Source organism: Triticum dicoccoides, chromosome 3B (assembly GCF_002162155.2).
Source record: "Triticum dicoccoides isolate Atlit2015 ecotype Zavitan chromosome 3B, WEW_v2.0, whole genome shotgun sequence".
NCBI classification, from domain to species: domain Eukaryota; kingdom Viridiplantae; phylum Streptophyta; class Magnoliopsida; order Poales; family Poaceae; genus Triticum; species Triticum dicoccoides.
Window position 1 is genome coordinate 470029859 of NC_041385.1, and position 17747 is coordinate 470047605.

Sequence of the window (17747 nt, forward strand, 5' to 3'; positions counted from 1 at the left end):
CGGCCGCCTGTGGGCCCCAAGGTAACAGGGCGCGCCCTAGGGGGTGGTTGCGCCCTGTTTCCTTTGTTGGCAACAGGTGGCCCCCTCCGATGGATCTTCGTTCCAGTATTTTTCTTTTATTTCATAAAAAATCTCTAAAAAGTTTCGTCTGATCTGAGAACTTCTATTTCTACACAAAAGACAAAACCATGGTAGTTCTGCTGAAAATAGCGTCAGCTTGAGTTTGTTTCATTCAAATCATGCAAATTAGAGTCTAAAACAAGAGGAAAAGTGTTTGGAAAAGTATATGCGATGGAGACGTGTCAAGCAGCAGCAGCAGCAGCATGAGGGAGATTATCCTGAGTGCCAGATATGTTACAAGTACCACGCTGATGGAGTTAGAGCCTGCTAGCATCGCTATGAGGAGGACCATGAAGAGAAGAAGAAAGCTAACCTCATGACCAACTCCTACGGGATTGGCACAAATTGGTACGCAGATTCGGGTGCTACCGAACACATCACAAGGGAACTCGACAAGTTGACGATGCGAGAAAGGTACCACGGAGGTGACTAAGTGCATACGGCAAGTGGAACTTGTATGGGTATTACTCACATCGATAATTCAATTGTTAAAACTCCCAGAAAAAATTGCATCTAAACAATGTCTTACATGTTCCTCATGCATAAAAAAATCTTGTCTCTGTTCATCGTTTTACACTTAACAACAATGTTCTCCTAATATCCCATCCTTATTCTTTTGTTATTAAGGACTTGGCAGTGAGGAGAGTCATCCTTAGAGGGAGATGCGAGGGAGGCCTCTACCCAATCATATCATCATATTCATCATGGTCAAATAAACAAGCTTGTAGTTTCACCAAACCATTTTCAGCAAAGTGGCATAGATGCTTGGGTCATCCATCTTCAGTCATTATTGAGCATGTCCTTAGAAATAAAATCCCTTATGAGTCTAGTATTGAGTCAGTTTGTGATGCGTGTCAACAAGCTAAAAGTCACCAGTTACCATATCCCATCTCTACCAATGTATCCACTGCTCCTTTGCGACATATCTTTTCAGATGTTTGGGGGCCAGCCCCCACTTCAGTTGGTAGATTTTCTTACTATATAAGCTTCATGGATGACTATATCAAGTTTACTTGGATTTATTTGCTCAAGAAACGATCCAATGTCTTTCAAGATTTTAGCAATTTCCAAAGTCTTATTAAACGCCAACTAAACTCCAAAATCCTTGCCATGCAAACAGACCGGGGTGGTGAGTATGAGAAACTTAATTCCTTCTTCCAAAAGATTGGAATTTCATGTCATGTATCTTGCCCCCATGCTCACCAATAGAATGGTTCTGCCGAACGAAAACATCGGCATGTTGTTGAAGTAGGACTAGTATTGCTAGCTCATGCATCCATGCCTCTCAAATTCTAGCATGAAGCCTTTCTCACTGCAACATATCTTATCAATATTCATCCCAGTAAAGTAATAAAATCTGAGAGTCCCATAACTCGCCTTTTTGGTATCACACTAGATTATATATCTCTCCACATATTTGGTTATGCGTGTTGGCCAAATCTTCAACCATATAACACATGCAAACTTGCGTTTTGTTCCAAACGATGTGTCTTTTTAGGTTATAGCCCTATGCACAAAGGAGTCAAATACGTTGAATGTCTCTACTGGCAGAGTCTGCATATCTAGAGATATTGTCTTTGATGAATTAGTTTTCCCTTTTGAGTCACTTCATCCAAATGTCGGTGCCTTCTTCGTAAAGAAATTCTTCTTCTTCCAGAGTTTGATCAAGGGGGCGATAACAATTGTATTGACCAATGTGCTAATATTCCTTCAAGTTCTACTATTGGTGTTATGCTTGTGCAGGTGCCTGAAGAAAACAGAATTCAAAACGGTCAAAATGATCAAATCCGGTGCAAAATGGGGCTATATTTGATGTGCATGCAGAAGAAGCGACAGGCGCGGAACCCGAGGAGGATTCAACGGCGCGTGCCACACATGCGCGCCGATCTGCCTCGGATCACGGGAGAAGATCTCCATGGGATCACACGTCCACCACGGGATAGGAGGACTACGTGACGTCCCCGGCCCACTCAATGCTCGTCGTGTCATCACGCATGCGTGGGACAGGAATGGATGCGGGATCCCCCTCGCTTTCGCGCGCATGCAGCCGCAAGGTCGCCAGGGCCATCAGGATCTTCTGCGTCGGCGGACTCTACTACTCCGGGCGCCTCCGGTCTGGGTTCAGCCACACCATGGTCACATGATCTGGTGCATCCTCTCAACCTCCAAACCTGGAAGGGTCCCCTGGATCCTCTACGACTAGCCAGGCTATGCAGCCTCATGTGCAACCGCTACAGCCTACTGTTCAAACACGACAACAATCAAAAGGTATTCGAAATCCCAGAATAAGAATGGATGGCACTATACCATATGGCATGTTATGTATTTCAAGTGAACCAGCGAAACTATGTGATGCACTATACCATATGGATGAAGAATATGGTGTACTCATGAAGAATAAAACATGGCATTTGGTACCAAGTTAGAGAGGCAAAAATATTATTGATTGTGAATGGGTTTATAGAATAAAAAGAAAAGCAGATGGCTCCATTGATAGGTACAAAGCACGTCTAGTCGCAAGAGGGTTTAAGCAACGATGTGGTATTGATTATGAGGATATTTTCAGTTCCATTGTAAAAGATGCTACTATTAGACTTGTGCTAGCCATTGTTGTTTCAAGGGGATGGAGCCTTAAACAGCTAGATGCTTAGAACGCGTTTCTACATGATGTTCCGAAAGAGGAGGTCTATATGAGGCAACCACCAGGGTATGAAAACAAACAAACACCTCATCATGTTTGCAAACTTGGTAAAGCTCTTTATGGTTTGAAACAGTCACCTAAAGCATGATTCTCAAGGTTGAGTTCATAGTTGAAGCACCTTGGTTTTGTTCCATCAAAAGCACATGACTCTATGTGAATGCCTCCGGCGGTGTACCGGGATATGCAATACATCTCTCCTTGTTTATAACAAGGCAAACACTGTTATATTTGTGCTCATATATGTTGATGACATCATGCTTGCAAGCTCCTCACAAAATGCTACTGATGCTCTCTTACATGATCTGAGCTCAGAATTTGCATTAAAGGATCTTGGTGACTTACACTTCTTCGTAGGTATTGAGGTTAAGAAGATTCCAGATGGTATAATGTTGAATCAAGAAAAACATGCCACTGAACTTCTGACTCGTATGGGAATGAAGGACTGCAAGCCTTCACCCACACCATTGTCTTCTTCTGAACAACTTTCGACACATGAAGGAGAACCACTTAAGGAAGAGGAGAGCACAAAGTATAGAAGTACTGTTGGAGCTCTACAGTACTTGACTTTGACACGGCTAGACATATCATTTGTTGTGAACAAGGTTTGTCAATACCTGCATGCTCCTACCTCCACTCATTGGGTAGCTGTCAAAAGGATTGTACTGTATATTAAGCGCATTGTGAGTTTGGGACTTCAGTTTGGACGTTCTAGTTCTACTCTTGTTAGTATTTTCTCTGATGCTGACTGGACATGCTATAGTGACGATGCAATCTTCCTTTGGTTCTAATCTTATTTCTTGGGGTGCCAGGAAACAGGCAACAGTGTCAAGGCCAAGGGCAAAAGCTGAGTAAAAATCCTTGGCCAATGCTACTGCTCAAATAATTTGGTTGGAATACTTGCTTGCAGAGTTGGGATAAAACAGCAGCGCACTTTCTGTCTATGGTGTGACAATTTAGGTGCAACTTATCTATCTGCTAACACAATCTTTCATGCTAGAACCAAACATGTTGAGATAGATTTTCATTTTGTTCGAAGAAGGGTTGCAGAGAAGAAATTGGAGATAAGATTCATTCCTTCTAACGATTAAGCTGCAGATGGTTTTACAAAAGCTTTGCCAGTCAAATCATTTGTAGAGCTCAAGAACAATCTTAATCTAGGATAGTTGAGATTAAGGGAGGATGTTAGACTTAGAGCCCTATACGCATGTAATCTCAACTCTAATATATCTCTATCTCCTCTCTTAAACCTCTCGTATTATCTTCTGTAACTGCATTTATCTCCTGCGATCGGGCGTTGCTTGTAAGCCACGACAGGGCTCCTGCCATCGACAATAAACCTCATGCAGTTCCACATCAATCTTACAGAAGTTTGTGCAAGTTTTTGAATTGATAAAAATGCTTGGTTGACATCTCATTGATCATGCAACCATGATAAAATATATCAGGTGAACTCTAGGTTTTTTGTCATATAATTTGGTCACATACTAGGGGTAAAACTGTCTTTTCAGGTCAAACTTGACAACGTTAATAATCAAAAACTAGCGGGAGTGTCATGTAGGGAACAAAATAAAGTTTGAGATAAAAGAATTATTCTTAGGACCGATACAGAAAGCAAATTTCAAAAGGAAAGGCCAAATAAGGAATTCTCTCTTGCTTGCAACCGAGCATAAAAGTATCTGCCATCGCTCTGCCTGTGGCCTCGAGGCATTGAACTGCTCAGCAACCAAGGCATCGACGCTACAGATCTGGGGAGCACGGCTAAAGTGGGCTTCATACTGATATAGACAAGCTTTTTCGGACGGATGGAGTATGCAATAGTAACATTTACCAGCACAAAGCTAATATAAGCCATTTTAGGTATTCCAATATATACTACATAAATATAAGCCATTTTAGATATTCCAATACATACTACTCCCTCTGTCCCAAAAATAAGTGTTAGTACAAATTTACTAGTACAAAATTGAGACACTTATTTTTGAGACGGAGGGAGTACATACGCCGCAAAATGAGTGAATCTACACTATGCGTCTATATACATCTTTATGTAGTCCATAATGAAATCTCTAAAAGGTCTTGTATTTAAAAACGGTGGGAGTATTGTATTTAGAAACGGAGGGAGTACAACCGATGCCAAAAGATGAGAAAGGAATGCATGTTTCGGTTTTGAACCAACCCGCAACAACCCTGTGGAGGCAAGATTTGAAGCAAAGAGCTTGCCGGCGGAAAGAAGATTTGGAAACCAAATCCGGCTGATTATTCATCTAGCTTTTGGATGAGTTCACATCCAAAAAAAACAGTAGCTGGACTCCTGAGACTCTTCACTAAAAGGCATGGAGGAACTCAAGATTTTGGAGCCGGTCCACGGCTTGTTATCCATTTCAATCAGGCCGCAGGACTGTGGCACTTCACTAATCAGAGAAAGTTGCATGAAGGGCATCCACAAACCATACCGTACTTAACAACTGTGTAAAACCCATGATAAAAATTGCAGTCATTAGTGTCCGGCTACAGATTGGAAGAGCTCCAGATTTCGCAAGGGAACTCTGGAGCACTTTTGCAACAACCATGGATACCATTTGACAGGCACTTTTGCAACAACCATGAATACCATTTGACGGAATGGTACTCCCTCTGCAAGGAAATATAAGATCGTTTAGATCACTTGATCTAAACGACCTTATATTTCCTTGCAGAGGGAGTAATTTGGATGCGAAACCCAATTAACCTTTTTATTGGGCTGTTTTCACTTATGATTCCAGATCAGAAATACGATGAGTTTAGGCACACAATCTAATTGGGCAACTAAATGATGTGAACATCAGCTAACATATAACAAGGTGCCTTAGACTATGTAATGTCAGAATGACCAAAGATGACGATGTGTGTCTCGAACAGAGAAAGCTAGGAATTTAACAGCAAGTGCACAGATGGAGAGGGAGAGGATGCCACAAGATTGACAAAGTGGCATATTGATGCAATGATGCACCAAACGTTACTGATAGAAAACAGAAATGGCCTAATAAGAATATGTTTTAGCTGTTCATCCAAGTCATCGAGCATCATAAACCCACCTCACATGATAGCAGCATTAGGCTACAATCCATAAAAACAATTAATACAGATTTGCATACCACAAGGACATCAAATTTTTGAGCATTCTTGATGAAACAAATCGACAAAGCCACATAGTTATAACCTCAAAACACAAGCGCACTTAAATGATTTAGCATAACACAAGTCTATCAAAATTCCTTGGTAAACTGAGTGCCATCATAAAATGCTTTGAACCGTGCACACTGAATGTAACTAACTGAAAATACAGTCTTAAAATTGAAAAGGAATTTCTAATTCCAGTCTCATTTGCAAAACACTGTGGATTCCCATGAAAAGGCATGGAAGATTTGCTACCACAATAAACAAAAGAGCTATGACGGATCACACACTGGGCAACATACAGCATGACGGAAATCAAACCATCGCCTGTAGCAACCAGGAAAGACGCATACTAAACCAGCCACACAAGGAGTACCTGCTGAAAAGAGTATAACCCAAACACCATCCTGAGCCTCGACCAACCTATAGAAGCACAAGCCCAAGCTCAGATGGCTTGATTCCATTGCGAATGCGGTAATTATAGAGATAATAGTGCAGCTGCCCATCTCCAGGGCCAAACTTGAGCTCCTTGAGGAACCCCTCGTTCTCCATGACATCGAGCGCGTTGAACACATCAAAGTTCTTCTGCTTGGCCACAATCAGTGCATCATTCATCAGCTGCTGCAATGGGGTCTTGACAGCAACATTGTAATATGAGTATGCGGCCTTGAGTGTTGAGTAGTTGGCATTGTTCAGCACGGACGAGGGCAGAGTGTAAAAGCTGCAGAAATCTGTGACCTCGTGCGTCTCAGGGCTCTCCACAAGGTAGCTGTCCACTACATCCTCCTGGGGCAGCAACCAGTGCTCAACATCAAGCTCATCAAAATCTGGAGCCACCACGTACCTTGCAAGGTATGCCCTGAGCAAGCGTGTGACTGCTGCAACATCCCGCAACTCCATCTGGCGGAACCCAGGGGTAAGCGGCGCATCAGGCAGCTTGTAGAGCCGGACCGTGCGGCTCATGGTCATGCGGGGACCAAGACGGGAGAAGCCAACGTCGATGAGCTTCTTCGGGTTGAGGGATCGATGCCAGTAGCGGCAGGTGGTGATGGGGGTCGGGAGGACGACGCCCGCAGTGTAGGCAGCCTGCCAGATGTTCTCCAGGTGCACGCGACGGGTGACCTCCCGGATGAGCACCGGCGCGAGGCGCTTGGATCGGAGCTTCTTGTGGACGCAGAGGAAGTTGATCTCGGCCATGCGGACAACGTCGTCGCGCGCACGGATGCGCGCGGGGACGCCGGATATGAAAGCGACGAGCTTCTTGGACTCCTTGGCCCGGACGCCAATGTGCCAGGCGCGGAAGAAGGAGGGGGGGCGGAGCGCCCAGCGGAGGAAGGCCGGCGAGTAGTTGAAGCGGAACATGTTCTCGTCGTCCTCGACGTAGTTGTGGGCGAGGAGGGCGTAAAGGTCGGCGAGGAGGGCGTCGTCGTCGAGGTCGCAGGTGAACCACTCGAAGGCCGCGGGGAGCGGGTAGGGGTCGGCGCGGACCTCGGAGAGCGGGGAGGGCGGCTCGATGGCGCCGTCGGGGAGGGAGACGTCGGCGACGTCGCCAAACTGGCCCACGGGCTGCGTCTCCCAGAACTTGTGGCGGCGGGCGGTGGGGTTGGAGGCGAGGGTCATGTGCTCCTGCACGCGCCGCGCCAGCGCCTCGATCGAGGTGTCCTCCGGCGCGGCGTGGGCGGCGTCGCTGGTGGAAGCGCTGGCGCTGGCGGCGGCGGGGTCGTTGTTGGGGGCGGCCATGGCGATCGGCGCGGTGGGAGGGCTGGATCGGCTGTAGGGTTTGAGAGAGATTTGGGGGAGGAGACTAGGCGACAGGCCGGGTAGTGGAACGCGAGGCCAGGGGGCGGATCGGATCTGTTATTGGGCTAGCTATTCGTAAGCGTACCAAAGATACGTTTATTTATTTTCTCCTCTCCTTCTATTTATGGTTTCTCTCTGCATCACGCGATATTACAACCGGAAGAAAACCACAAATAAGAGTCCCTATACAACACTTTGAATTAAGAGCATCTGCAACCGAACTCTTCGTGAAGACACTTTGAATTAAGAGCATCTGCAACCGAACTCTTCGTGAAGGTCCTAGACGCCCGGACTCGGCCTGGACAAAAATATGTCACATATTCGGATATGGCAAACCTGGCCCAAACGCCTGGGCTGACCGGCACCTCTTGTATGCAGTCCATAACTGGAAAGAATGCTCAGATGTGTCCGTCACGTCGGATCAGGCCTACCATGACTCACTACGATCCCACATATATTTATCCATATCCGCACTCCGGATCAAACCCTAGTCACTCCATTCCGCTCCGATCATCTTCATCCCCAAGCTCCTTTCCGGCGAACTCCGACCGTCTCGGACATGTCGGGCAGTGGATCTGACTCCGAGATCCCTCGATCCATCAACTGGGGTCTTGTCCCTTGCGTGGCCGGTGAGGAGATGGTTGTCCACATGGCTCTCCGTCGCTCCCGGAAGGAGTGCGTCCGACCTCTCAAATGGCGCTTGGATCCGCCGACACTAGAGGCTCGAGGCACGTGAATGCGGCTTCGCCGAAGGCAACGACCACTGCCTGGTGCCGCAACCCCTCCAATCGTGCGGTGTTCCCACGGCGTTGGGCTCCGAGTCAGAGGTCAATAGTGACTTCCCTCACGACCCGTCCGTTGTGGAGTCGAGGCGTTGTGTTGTGGACGCGAGGCATGCCCCAGTGCGAGGCAAAGGACGAGGGAGGCCACGGCAGCCCTCATGACAGAGGGCGCGGAGCCAGAGTCGCACAACCACCTTGGATGAGCCACGCCCGTCCATGTCTATCATATATCTCACCTCAACCGGCGACGTTTAGGTCACGGGTTCCGACGAGGAAGAGCAGGGCATGTAAGATGGTGGGGCCTCGTGCCCCATGTGGGCCAGTCTGTGTCTCATGTCCTACCCTACCTCACTGGCGACCGTTGAACAAGGACACGGAGGTAACGACAAGTACGGCCGCGACGAAGATTTAGACTAGATTATACGTTGCATTTGATTGTATGTATTTGATGATTTACAATGAGGTATCTGATTATAACATCGAATATTTGAATGTTGACCGGTCGTTGTCCATGGACGCGTCCTGATGCTTCTGGACATTTCCGCAAATGTCTGGGAACGAATTTAGTTAGGTCCGCTTGTAGATGCTCTAACCACCTATCCATAAGATACTAAATATAATTTTATAGCCGTCGAGAGAGAGGGAGAAAAACGCTCTCGATAACACAAATGTTTGAACTTGTCGTCCGCTCACAAAAACTTGGACAGTTTTTTTAAATATGTTTTAGGCCCCGCTTGGATCATCGTTTTCCAGCGACTTACACCCGGAAATCATACCTCCGTATAAAAAAACGGGGTGGTCTTCTGTTAGGTACTTGGATCGTCGTTTCTGGGCTGTAAACTTTACACCCTATTTCCAAGTTACAACGGTATTTCGCCGGTTTCTGAAACACACCTCGGTCCGTCGTTTCTGCTCCGTATCTCTCTCTTCTCGATTGACAGCTGCTTTACGTCGGAAGGCCGGAGCAACAGGGGACGGGCCGAGGACCGCCGGCCCGGCGAGGAGCTGCCTAGCAGGTTCCCTGTTTGGGCACCGCCGCACGGAGGAGTTCGTGTCGGCCGACGGGTTCAGACGACGACGAGCAGGCGGCCCGAGGTCCTGGCCAGGAAGAGAGCTGCTCCAGTTGTGCGAAACGGCCGCCATGGTCAGTCATGGTTGAAGCGACTCGCATCATGCGACCATCGCCTTGACGCATCTCAAGCGGCGGATCTCAGACGGCCACCATGTCATGGCCGCCGGATTTGCCTCATGTCTAGTGTGTGGCGGACGACAGCAGATTTGGCGACTTCGTCGTCCAGAGGCTGCCGAACTGGATTCCGGCGACCATTACGCGGGGCTTTTCCCCAGCCGATGTGCCAGTGCGGATTGTGCAGCATCGGTCTTGGACGTGCAGGGCTGCCCTCATTCTCTGACTGAGCCGGCGGCAGCGAATTACAGGGGTAATATATCCGTTTGTATTTTACTGGCGTACAGTAATATCCGGGGGTAATTGTTTACAGTTGTAAAATTTCACAGACATTCCAAGCGGGGCCTTAGGGGAAAAAACTTGGAAAGATGAGTGTTCATAAGTTGGACCGACGGAGCATAGTGCATCGCAGAGGACAAAACCATGGGCGAATCTGCTTTTAGGTGCCTTCTTTCGACAAAGGCCAACCATCGGGCCATGTAATACAAAGAAGGCAGCGTCACATGTTTGTCAAAAAAAAAGAGCAGCGTCACATGTTTGTCAAAAAAAAAGCAGCGTCACATGATTTCAGATCACAGGCTGTACGTTAAGCATCCACCAAAAGCAGCCCTCACTTCGGCAAAAAAATACTTCCTCCGTTCTATTTTAAACTAAAACTACGACAAGAATTGCGAAACAGAGGCACTGATAACAAAATTTACAAAGGACGAAGCAAACAAGCGAAAATACCATTCTGCACCCCAGGTCAAATGCTCCTGGTGTGAACAGTAAAATAAAAAAAATAGAAAAAGAATTCAAAACATTCTGAATTTTTTTGACATATTTTAAGAAATGTTCGCTGTGCATACAAAATTTCATCACGAAATCACATTGGTGAAAGTCATGGCAAAAAAAAAATAGAGCTCCAAAATGCATTTGAAAGTGACATTTTCAGAGCATTGATTTTTTTTACCACGCCTTCTACCAATGTGATTTGGTGATGAATTTGTGCATACACTACAAACATTCCTTAAATTTTACCCAAAAAAACAGAATTTTTAAATTTAATTTCTATTTTTCGAATCTTCTGTTCACCCAGGAGACAAGTTGCTTGTCCTCGGGACAGAAACATGACTGCCAGTAATACTCCCGAAGCGGACATTGTGTAGGTCCCACTAGCCGTATGCTTTCATACAATGTCATCCTCGGTGAGTTCATCAAGCTGAACCTCATGCAAAAGCGCCCACTCGATCGGTGAGTTCATCAAGTCGACAACACCATCAAGGCGCCTAAGATTTTGATTTTGCCAAGGAGGGTGCATATGACCAAACTTTCATTAGAGTACATACAGGAAAAGGCAGCAGGGCGAGATACACATTATTCCCTGATTTCAACACAGGACAGCATCCAAAATGCACCAACTTAAAATCATTCCTAGGCAATGAAAGGAATGGCCTCTCAGGTACAACCAACGAATTGATTCGAGTTATGATACAACACAGAGACAACACGCGGGCAAGAAGACAACAGGCTGGGCCAACGCTTCCATCCATCCATGTACAAGAGAGCAGATGTCGGCGCGCAGCTGACGGGGGTCGACAACACCATCAAAACTCCCTGTGCGCCACTTGCAGTATTGTGAGCACCTCTCCTCTTGAACCTGAAACGTCACCGGGGGTTATATGATGATGGGAAAGATACTATGGCAAGGTGAAAGGGTTAAAAATTGCTGGAGGATGAGTATGGCATACATCGCTCGTAGAGCTCTGAGGCGAGCTCGAGGAGAGACTCGGTCTCCTCGGCCATCTTGCCGATCCTTTCAACCTCCATCATGTGCTCGTTTGCGAGGTGCGATTTGGCCTCCGCATCGGCTACTTTCGTCGCTGCAGCTTCAGCCGCGCCCAGTGCAGGGCTCGCAGCGGTAAACAGGCCTTGACCCTTTGCTGCCTTGGATGACTTGGCTGAATCCTTCTTCTTTAGAGATGGATCTTTCATTGGAGCCAGAGCCCTTTTTGCATATGAATCCGTCAGCTTATAGGACTTATCAATCTGTTCACATTAAGAAAGAAAAGATTATCGTTAGTTACATCTAAAGATCTTTTCACATCTTCAATTCAAAACGTACAAACAAGCTCAAAAGTTGGGGAGTCCAGGATATTGCATGTCTGGTAAACTAAACGTATAGTTTGGATCCAGTCACCAAAGTATTCCTACAAAAATATATCATTCTCAATTTTGAATTAAAATTCTCTTTAGGAAATTAAAATTGCAATACAAACTTGAACCTCATGTCGAGCTCCACATAAGATAACTTGTCAGCGTGCCAATTTTGACAGCCAAACTAAAGAATCTGAATTCCACATATCGTCAATGCTTAAATTGGAAGAGGTGCAAATCACAACATCTGCTGCAAAGTTGGCACAACGAGACTTCCTATACCCCCTGTATTCCCACCAATACTCTACCCAGCAGATATGAATATTCTGATTTGGGTTTGGTAAGGAATGTGGGATCCCAGCATAATCCATGCGGAGAATTAAGAATCGTGTGGATTTGGTAAGAGTCCTGCCGTAGTTAGAAGGGAGAATAGTAAGCAAGATATGCAAAAAAATGAAAAGGAAAATTGGAGATGTTGTGGCCTATGGAGTGGATTCAAACAAGCATGAGACACATAACAGTCGCACCAGCAGTAGTCGACCAGGTAGTTAGTTAGGAAGAGAAAGAAATGAGTTAGGAAGGTGAGTTATATTCTTAGGAGGGCAGGTCAGTCTTCCCTATAAAAGAGACACCATGAACCCAGTTTGCAATTAAGCAATGAAGAATTAGAAGTTCAACTAAGCCTAGGAGCCTCTCTACCAAGGCAGGGAAGAGAGCCCTGACAGTGGTTAGTCGAGGCAAGTTCCCTTCCATTTCTTCAGACCCCCAACAAGCTAACAGAAGAACTACTTCAGCACTCATAAGCTTTCATAATTCTGGTAGTCTCGTTTTCGTAATAATGAAAATATTGTCACCTTCTCAACTTTGTTCACGCCTATAAGCCTTCGTAATTTCGCACAAAGCAACCTTCTAAAATTTGGTTGCACCTCATGCCTTTGCTGCATGTATGGCACAAAGATAACATCAGCAACCTACCATCATTCTAGCAATGCAACATAATTATGAAACATAAGTACTGCTAAGAACAAACCAGGACACATGCAAACCACAAAAACAAAATATTCCTGTAGCAGTCAAGGCAATCTTCGGAGCATCCTTGATGTAAAGGACGCTTAACAATAGATAATATATCATGCATAATTCATAAATAAAACAGGTCATGAGACATGGGCTCACATATTTTTCACCATGTCAAAGATCAGGTTATAGCAATATCTATGTGAAAAAGGGCTAGATGGGCCTCTTTGATTCGTAGGATTTTGAAAATATAGGAATAGAAAAAGTATAGGGTTGGAGTGGCATGCCCACTTGAATCCTATAAGATTAACAATGAGTGTTTGATGCCACAGGAAAAACAAAGGAATTGTAAAAAGAGGTTGGAGTGGATGTTAGATATCCTATGAAATGTAGTACAAAAGATTCCATAGGAAAAATTCCTAAGGATCCAATCCTATGAATCAAAGGACCAACATAGAAAAAATCCTAAGAGTTTCAATCCTCCAGAAATCCTATAAAATTCCTTCGAATCAAAGGAGCCCTAATCTGTTCACCTAACATAGGGGCTGTTTGGATTGTGACTATCTTTGCCATATATTGCCACTTTTTTTTTCCACACTTGCCATGCTTGCCTTACTTGAGTTGCTCAAATTGTTAGCCACACTTGGCTTGCCTAAGGGAATCTTGCCAGACTTTTTGTTTCTATGACATGTGGGGTTCACTGCTTATAAATAAATTATTGCCTGAGGTGTGGCTAGAACCAAACACCTACCTAACTTGGTCAAACTTGCCTAAAGGTGAGGTGTGGCAAAGTGTGGAAAGGTGTGGCTAGGAACCAAACAGCCCCATACTTCACTAGCTCTCATTACCACCAATATTTTCAGAATACTTTAAAGCCAAATTACTTTTCTCCTGCAAGCAACAAGCAATGGAAAATGCTTATAATTTTCACTTGTATGATGTTAGCTGTATATCTGAGCAAAACTTTAATGAACTCAAAAAATGAGACCAAAAAAACAGTACAACAGAATGAAATCAAAAAGATGCTCAACCTCTATGAAATTGCAAATTGTAGTAACTTCTGAACCATTTGGCTCTTTCAGTTCGCCGAGAGCTTCCAGGATCATGGAACTGTACCTAGTATGCAAATAGGTAGACGTAATCAGATCGCAAAGTAAAATACTTGTGTCAGGGAGAAATGATGCAGTTATATTTCTCAATGCGAAAAACAATAAGAATGCTTAATAATGCTGACAAGACTTTTATCTTGTTGAACTGAGTCTGTCACATTTTTGTTATTTAACTACATTCTTACTATGTCTACTTGTTTGTATTTATCTTACCAATATCATACTTTTAGCTGGCATATCCTTATGTTGGTCATTCCTACTGCTTCCTTTGAAAATTCATCTTGTGATCATTAGACAGAATCATATTCCTCTAATAGAAAGGAATATACAAGTAGATTTATCTAACATGCGATGAGTAGAAACATCCTAGATGTATCACGTGATCATGCACTAACTCTTGAATAGAAGTATAGAATTTATAGTACTATGCTTGTCTTCCAGGATAAGCAGACGCTTAAAAGTATATGTTTTGTAACCAAAGTTTAAAGGCATATGGCTTAAGTAAGACAACTTTGGACTTGGAGTCTTGTCATCCTGTGGGCTCTTTTCACAATCTTCTGGTGGAGAAGCCTCAGCAACATTATTCGTTGCTGGGAGAAGCAGAAGCTGCGGGCTAGGTGATGGGGAGGACGAAGGTGCTTTCGGCCTTGGAACCCTTTGTTTATCCCTTGAACCTAGTCCACTTGCACTAAAACTCAAATTCCTCCATTTGTCCTGAAAGTGGCAGATTAATTTCAATCAGGTAAGCTAGAGCAGTGTCATTAAACATGGTAAAATCTGTAAGGTACAACTGAACTTACATACTATCCTCATGCTCCTCAAATGGCAGAACTATCATAACAAACAATCTAAAGTTTTAAAAGTATTACTGCCTTGGACTGTATGCATGGGAGAAGATTGCAATAAATAAGTTTCCTCTCAGTATACCACCAAAAGGTACACACCACATTTCATGCCATGACGTTATCAACCCATTTCATAAAGGAAGCTGATGTACTTTTCTCCCCATTCTGCCCTTATGAAAGGAAAAAGACATAAATGTTGCTTCAGAAAAAAACAAAGTTGCCAGGTGTGTAACAATTTGCAGCACCTCATGAATATTACTTGAAGAAACAATTGGACCACTGGAACAGCAAAATATAATTCCTCGTGCTTTCTAAGTCTATCTATTGGCTTATTCGTACAATGTATCTGGAGAACAGGACAGTTATCTAGGAGTAAGGTCATGTACTTTACCCACTGCATAAATTTCCATAGATCAAATTATACAACACAATTTCTCAATCTGAGCAGTAGATTATGTCTATATCTAGGACTCCAATGGCTTCCATGAATATGGTATACAATTTGTGCAGTACTTTAATTCAAGATTTAGCTTGCCTAGTATATTGACATGCCAGGTACTTTCTGTTCCAGTGAAGGAAACAGGACCAGACCAATATAACTACAGATAGACTATAAGGATGGGCACAATTTAGAATACTATTTCTATTGCTAAGAATCCATTCGTCAATCATCATTCAAACATAAACAAAAACATATTTCACCACTGTTACAACATAGATGATGTTTTAGATTTTAAACAAAAAATATTTATACCCGTCTTCAAACTTGCCCATGTACTAACATTTCATCAAGCTATTCCTAGTGGTCGGTCCAGTGTTTGGAAAAACCATAAATATGGCAGATTACGAGGCTGGGTTGCTTTTATCGAAGACCTGGTAAGAGGAAGGGAGGGGGGTCTGGTTTCAATTAAACTGGTTGGGACTGGATTGCCGATTACATTGGAGGAAATTGTTAAAAAAATTGTCAGTGGTAATAGTTTCTGATTTTTTATCTGTATTCAACTTGCTAAAGACCTACAGTAAGATTTGTTTTGTAACTAAAGGAGTACAACTCTAAAACACACTCTAAAGGGTACCTAACAGAGGAAAAACAAACTCCGAACTAAAACCATGGAAATAATTCAACTGTGAGAAGTTGTCCTATTAGTGAAGTGGTTTACTGGTTAAATGTGGTTCTAAAAGCAACTTCTTGAGGGCCCTATTCAGTTATTCCCTTCCCCATGTGGCGCCTTACTCGAGGCTGAATCCTGTCCATCAAAACTTACTCAATCTGAATCATCTCTGCAGGCATCACGTAACTGCACAGCTCTTACGCTAGAACTCCTATGTGCTTAGCTAATTGCATTGCCTATCAAGCAAGGGATGCATAAAAATCACTTCTTTGGTTCTTTTGCAAAGCAAATAAGCAATTGTCCCATGAGCAGGCAAGCTAGCATCACAAACCAAATCCAACTATTTTACCAGCACCTTTGGCAAAGAAGAAAATGCCTCTCTTTTTTCCACTAATTCCAACCTCCTACACCCCCAAAACCCCATGACACAAGCACACCCAATGGCATTACCTTACTTCCTTTCTGCACTCTGAGCAGCATAAATGACAAAATTACATCAGCGAGATATATGCTTCATGAAGTCAATTCTTTCTGTAGACACAGCAGCATCCCATGATCAGTGACAACATAAAATTCAACTATTTCAATGTTCACAGAAATGAGAAAAAAGACTACCTTTTACTGTACAGTCCAGATCATAAAGCATTCACCCTCCCTCCCAACGCAGCACCACATACCATTGGGCAAAATCACATCACGGCAACTAAGCTACACCAAGTCCCCTCAAGCTTGAGGTATCGGGATCAGATTCTCGTCTACCCGACCCTAAATCTACCACCATATCCCCGGTCCGGGCATCCTACGATGGCCAAAGGGCTAACAGAGCAACGCACACAAGTCAGGCGGCGACATCACGAGCAGCGCCACGGGAGGCTCGCCTGGCGGAACAAGCGTTTGGCCATACCGAATCTACCAGGGCGACGAGCGGCCGCAGGCACGCTTGTGTGAGGTAGTAGATGGGAAGCGGCGCGGTGCTTCAGGAGATGGATGGTACCTTGAGGTCGATGTTGGAGCGAGAGGAAAGGACGGGGCTGAACTCGGGGTCCTTCTGGATGGTGCGCCACTTGCCAGCGCCATGCTTGAGCACGCCGCGCCGCAGCGCCTCCTCCTCCTCCGACGTCCACTTCTGCTTCGGCGCACCCATCTCTTCTCCCGAGCTCCGCCTCCCTTCCCGTGCTCCTCGCCGTATGAACTAGCCGACCAGAAACCCTAATCTAACTGATGGCCTTTTCGAGGTTTTTTTTCCCTCTTTATTTGCTGATGAAATGCTCCCCCGAGTAGTACGAGTACGTGTAGAACTCAAAAGGGATAAGTACTCCATAAATCACCAACCATGGCCAAGGCTATCTCCACCCTTCACCCTCTTCTTGAGATCCGTACCGACCAAAAGCAAGATATATTACTTACCCGAATTCTTTTTGCGGGTCTACTTACCTGAATTCATCATGGGGCACATAAAAAGCACACCATCCACGCTTAGGATTTTTATTAAGGTAAATGTTGATGCCCGGTCGACTGGTAGAAATTCCGTCGGTCGCATCCAAAGCGCATCGCTGCCTTGTGGTCCCATGCGATTAGTTTATTCCTTCAGCCTTATCTCTTCCCGCATGCAACCTCCTCCACTCGTTTTTCTCTCCGGCCGCGTCAGCTTCCGTCTCTCCATCGTCTTCAAACCCGCTGTATCATCTAACACCTTTGCTACCAACGCCGACGCCTCCTCCCATGTGACCATGAATGCCATAGCTAGGAGCTGGCAAATATAAAAAGTTGCATTAGGCCTACT

General features: G+C 44.7%; 2 protein-coding genes across 7 annotated transcripts; both read right to left on the minus strand.

Moving 5' to 3' along the window:
- Nucleotides 1-6066: 6066 nt before the first annotated feature.
- On the minus strand, nt 6067-7833 carry LOC119276577 (glycylpeptide N-tetradecanoyltransferase 1-like). Its single transcript, XM_037557680.1, has one exon. The coding sequence runs from the start codon at nt 7715-7717 to the stop codon at nt 6401-6403; it is 1317 nt and encodes a 438-aa protein (XP_037413577.1). The 5' UTR covers nt 7718-7833; the 3' UTR covers nt 6067-6400.
- A 3186-nt stretch (nt 7834-11019) lies between these two features.
- On the minus strand, nt 11020-17246 carry LOC119276578 (single myb histone 4-like). Of its 6 annotated transcripts, none has more exons than XM_037557682.1 (6): nt 16959-17246; nt 14519-14721; nt 13930-14014; nt 12736-12819; nt 11476-11773; nt 11020-11384 (listed from the first exon to the last, which is right to left on the minus strand). In XM_037557682.1, exons 1-6 carry the CDS (start codon nt 17106-17108, stop codon nt 11332-11334), a joined length of 873 nt encoding a protein of 290 aa, XP_037413579.1. In that variant the 5' UTR covers nt 17109-17246; the 3' UTR covers nt 11020-11331. The 6 variants fall into 6 exon arrangements, with proteins under 6 accessions (XP_037413579.1, XP_037413580.1, XP_037413578.1 ...); XM_037557683.1 differs by having other exon boundaries at nt 13930-14008; nt 14516-14721; XM_037557681.1 differs by having other exon boundaries at nt 14516-14721; nt 16959-17245.
- Nucleotides 17247-17747: the final 501 nt, after the last annotated feature.

Coding starts and splice junctions, on each gene's coding strand:
- LOC119276577 (XM_037557680.1), bottom strand. CDS start 7,717: ATGGCCGCCCCCAACAACGACCCCGCCGCCGCCAGCGCCAGCGCTTCC.
- LOC119276578 (XM_037557681.1), bottom strand. CDS start 17,108: ATGGGTGCGCCGAAGCAGAAGTGGACGTCGGAGGAGGAGGAGGCGCTG. Junction 14,722..16,958: donor GCTCCAACATCGACCTCAAG/GTACCATCCATC, acceptor TGCCACTTTCAG/GACAAATGGAGGAATTTGAG. Junction 11,774..12,735: donor GCGTGAACAAAGTTGAGAAG/GTGACAATATTT, acceptor TAATGTGAACAG/ATTGATAAGTCCTATAAGCT.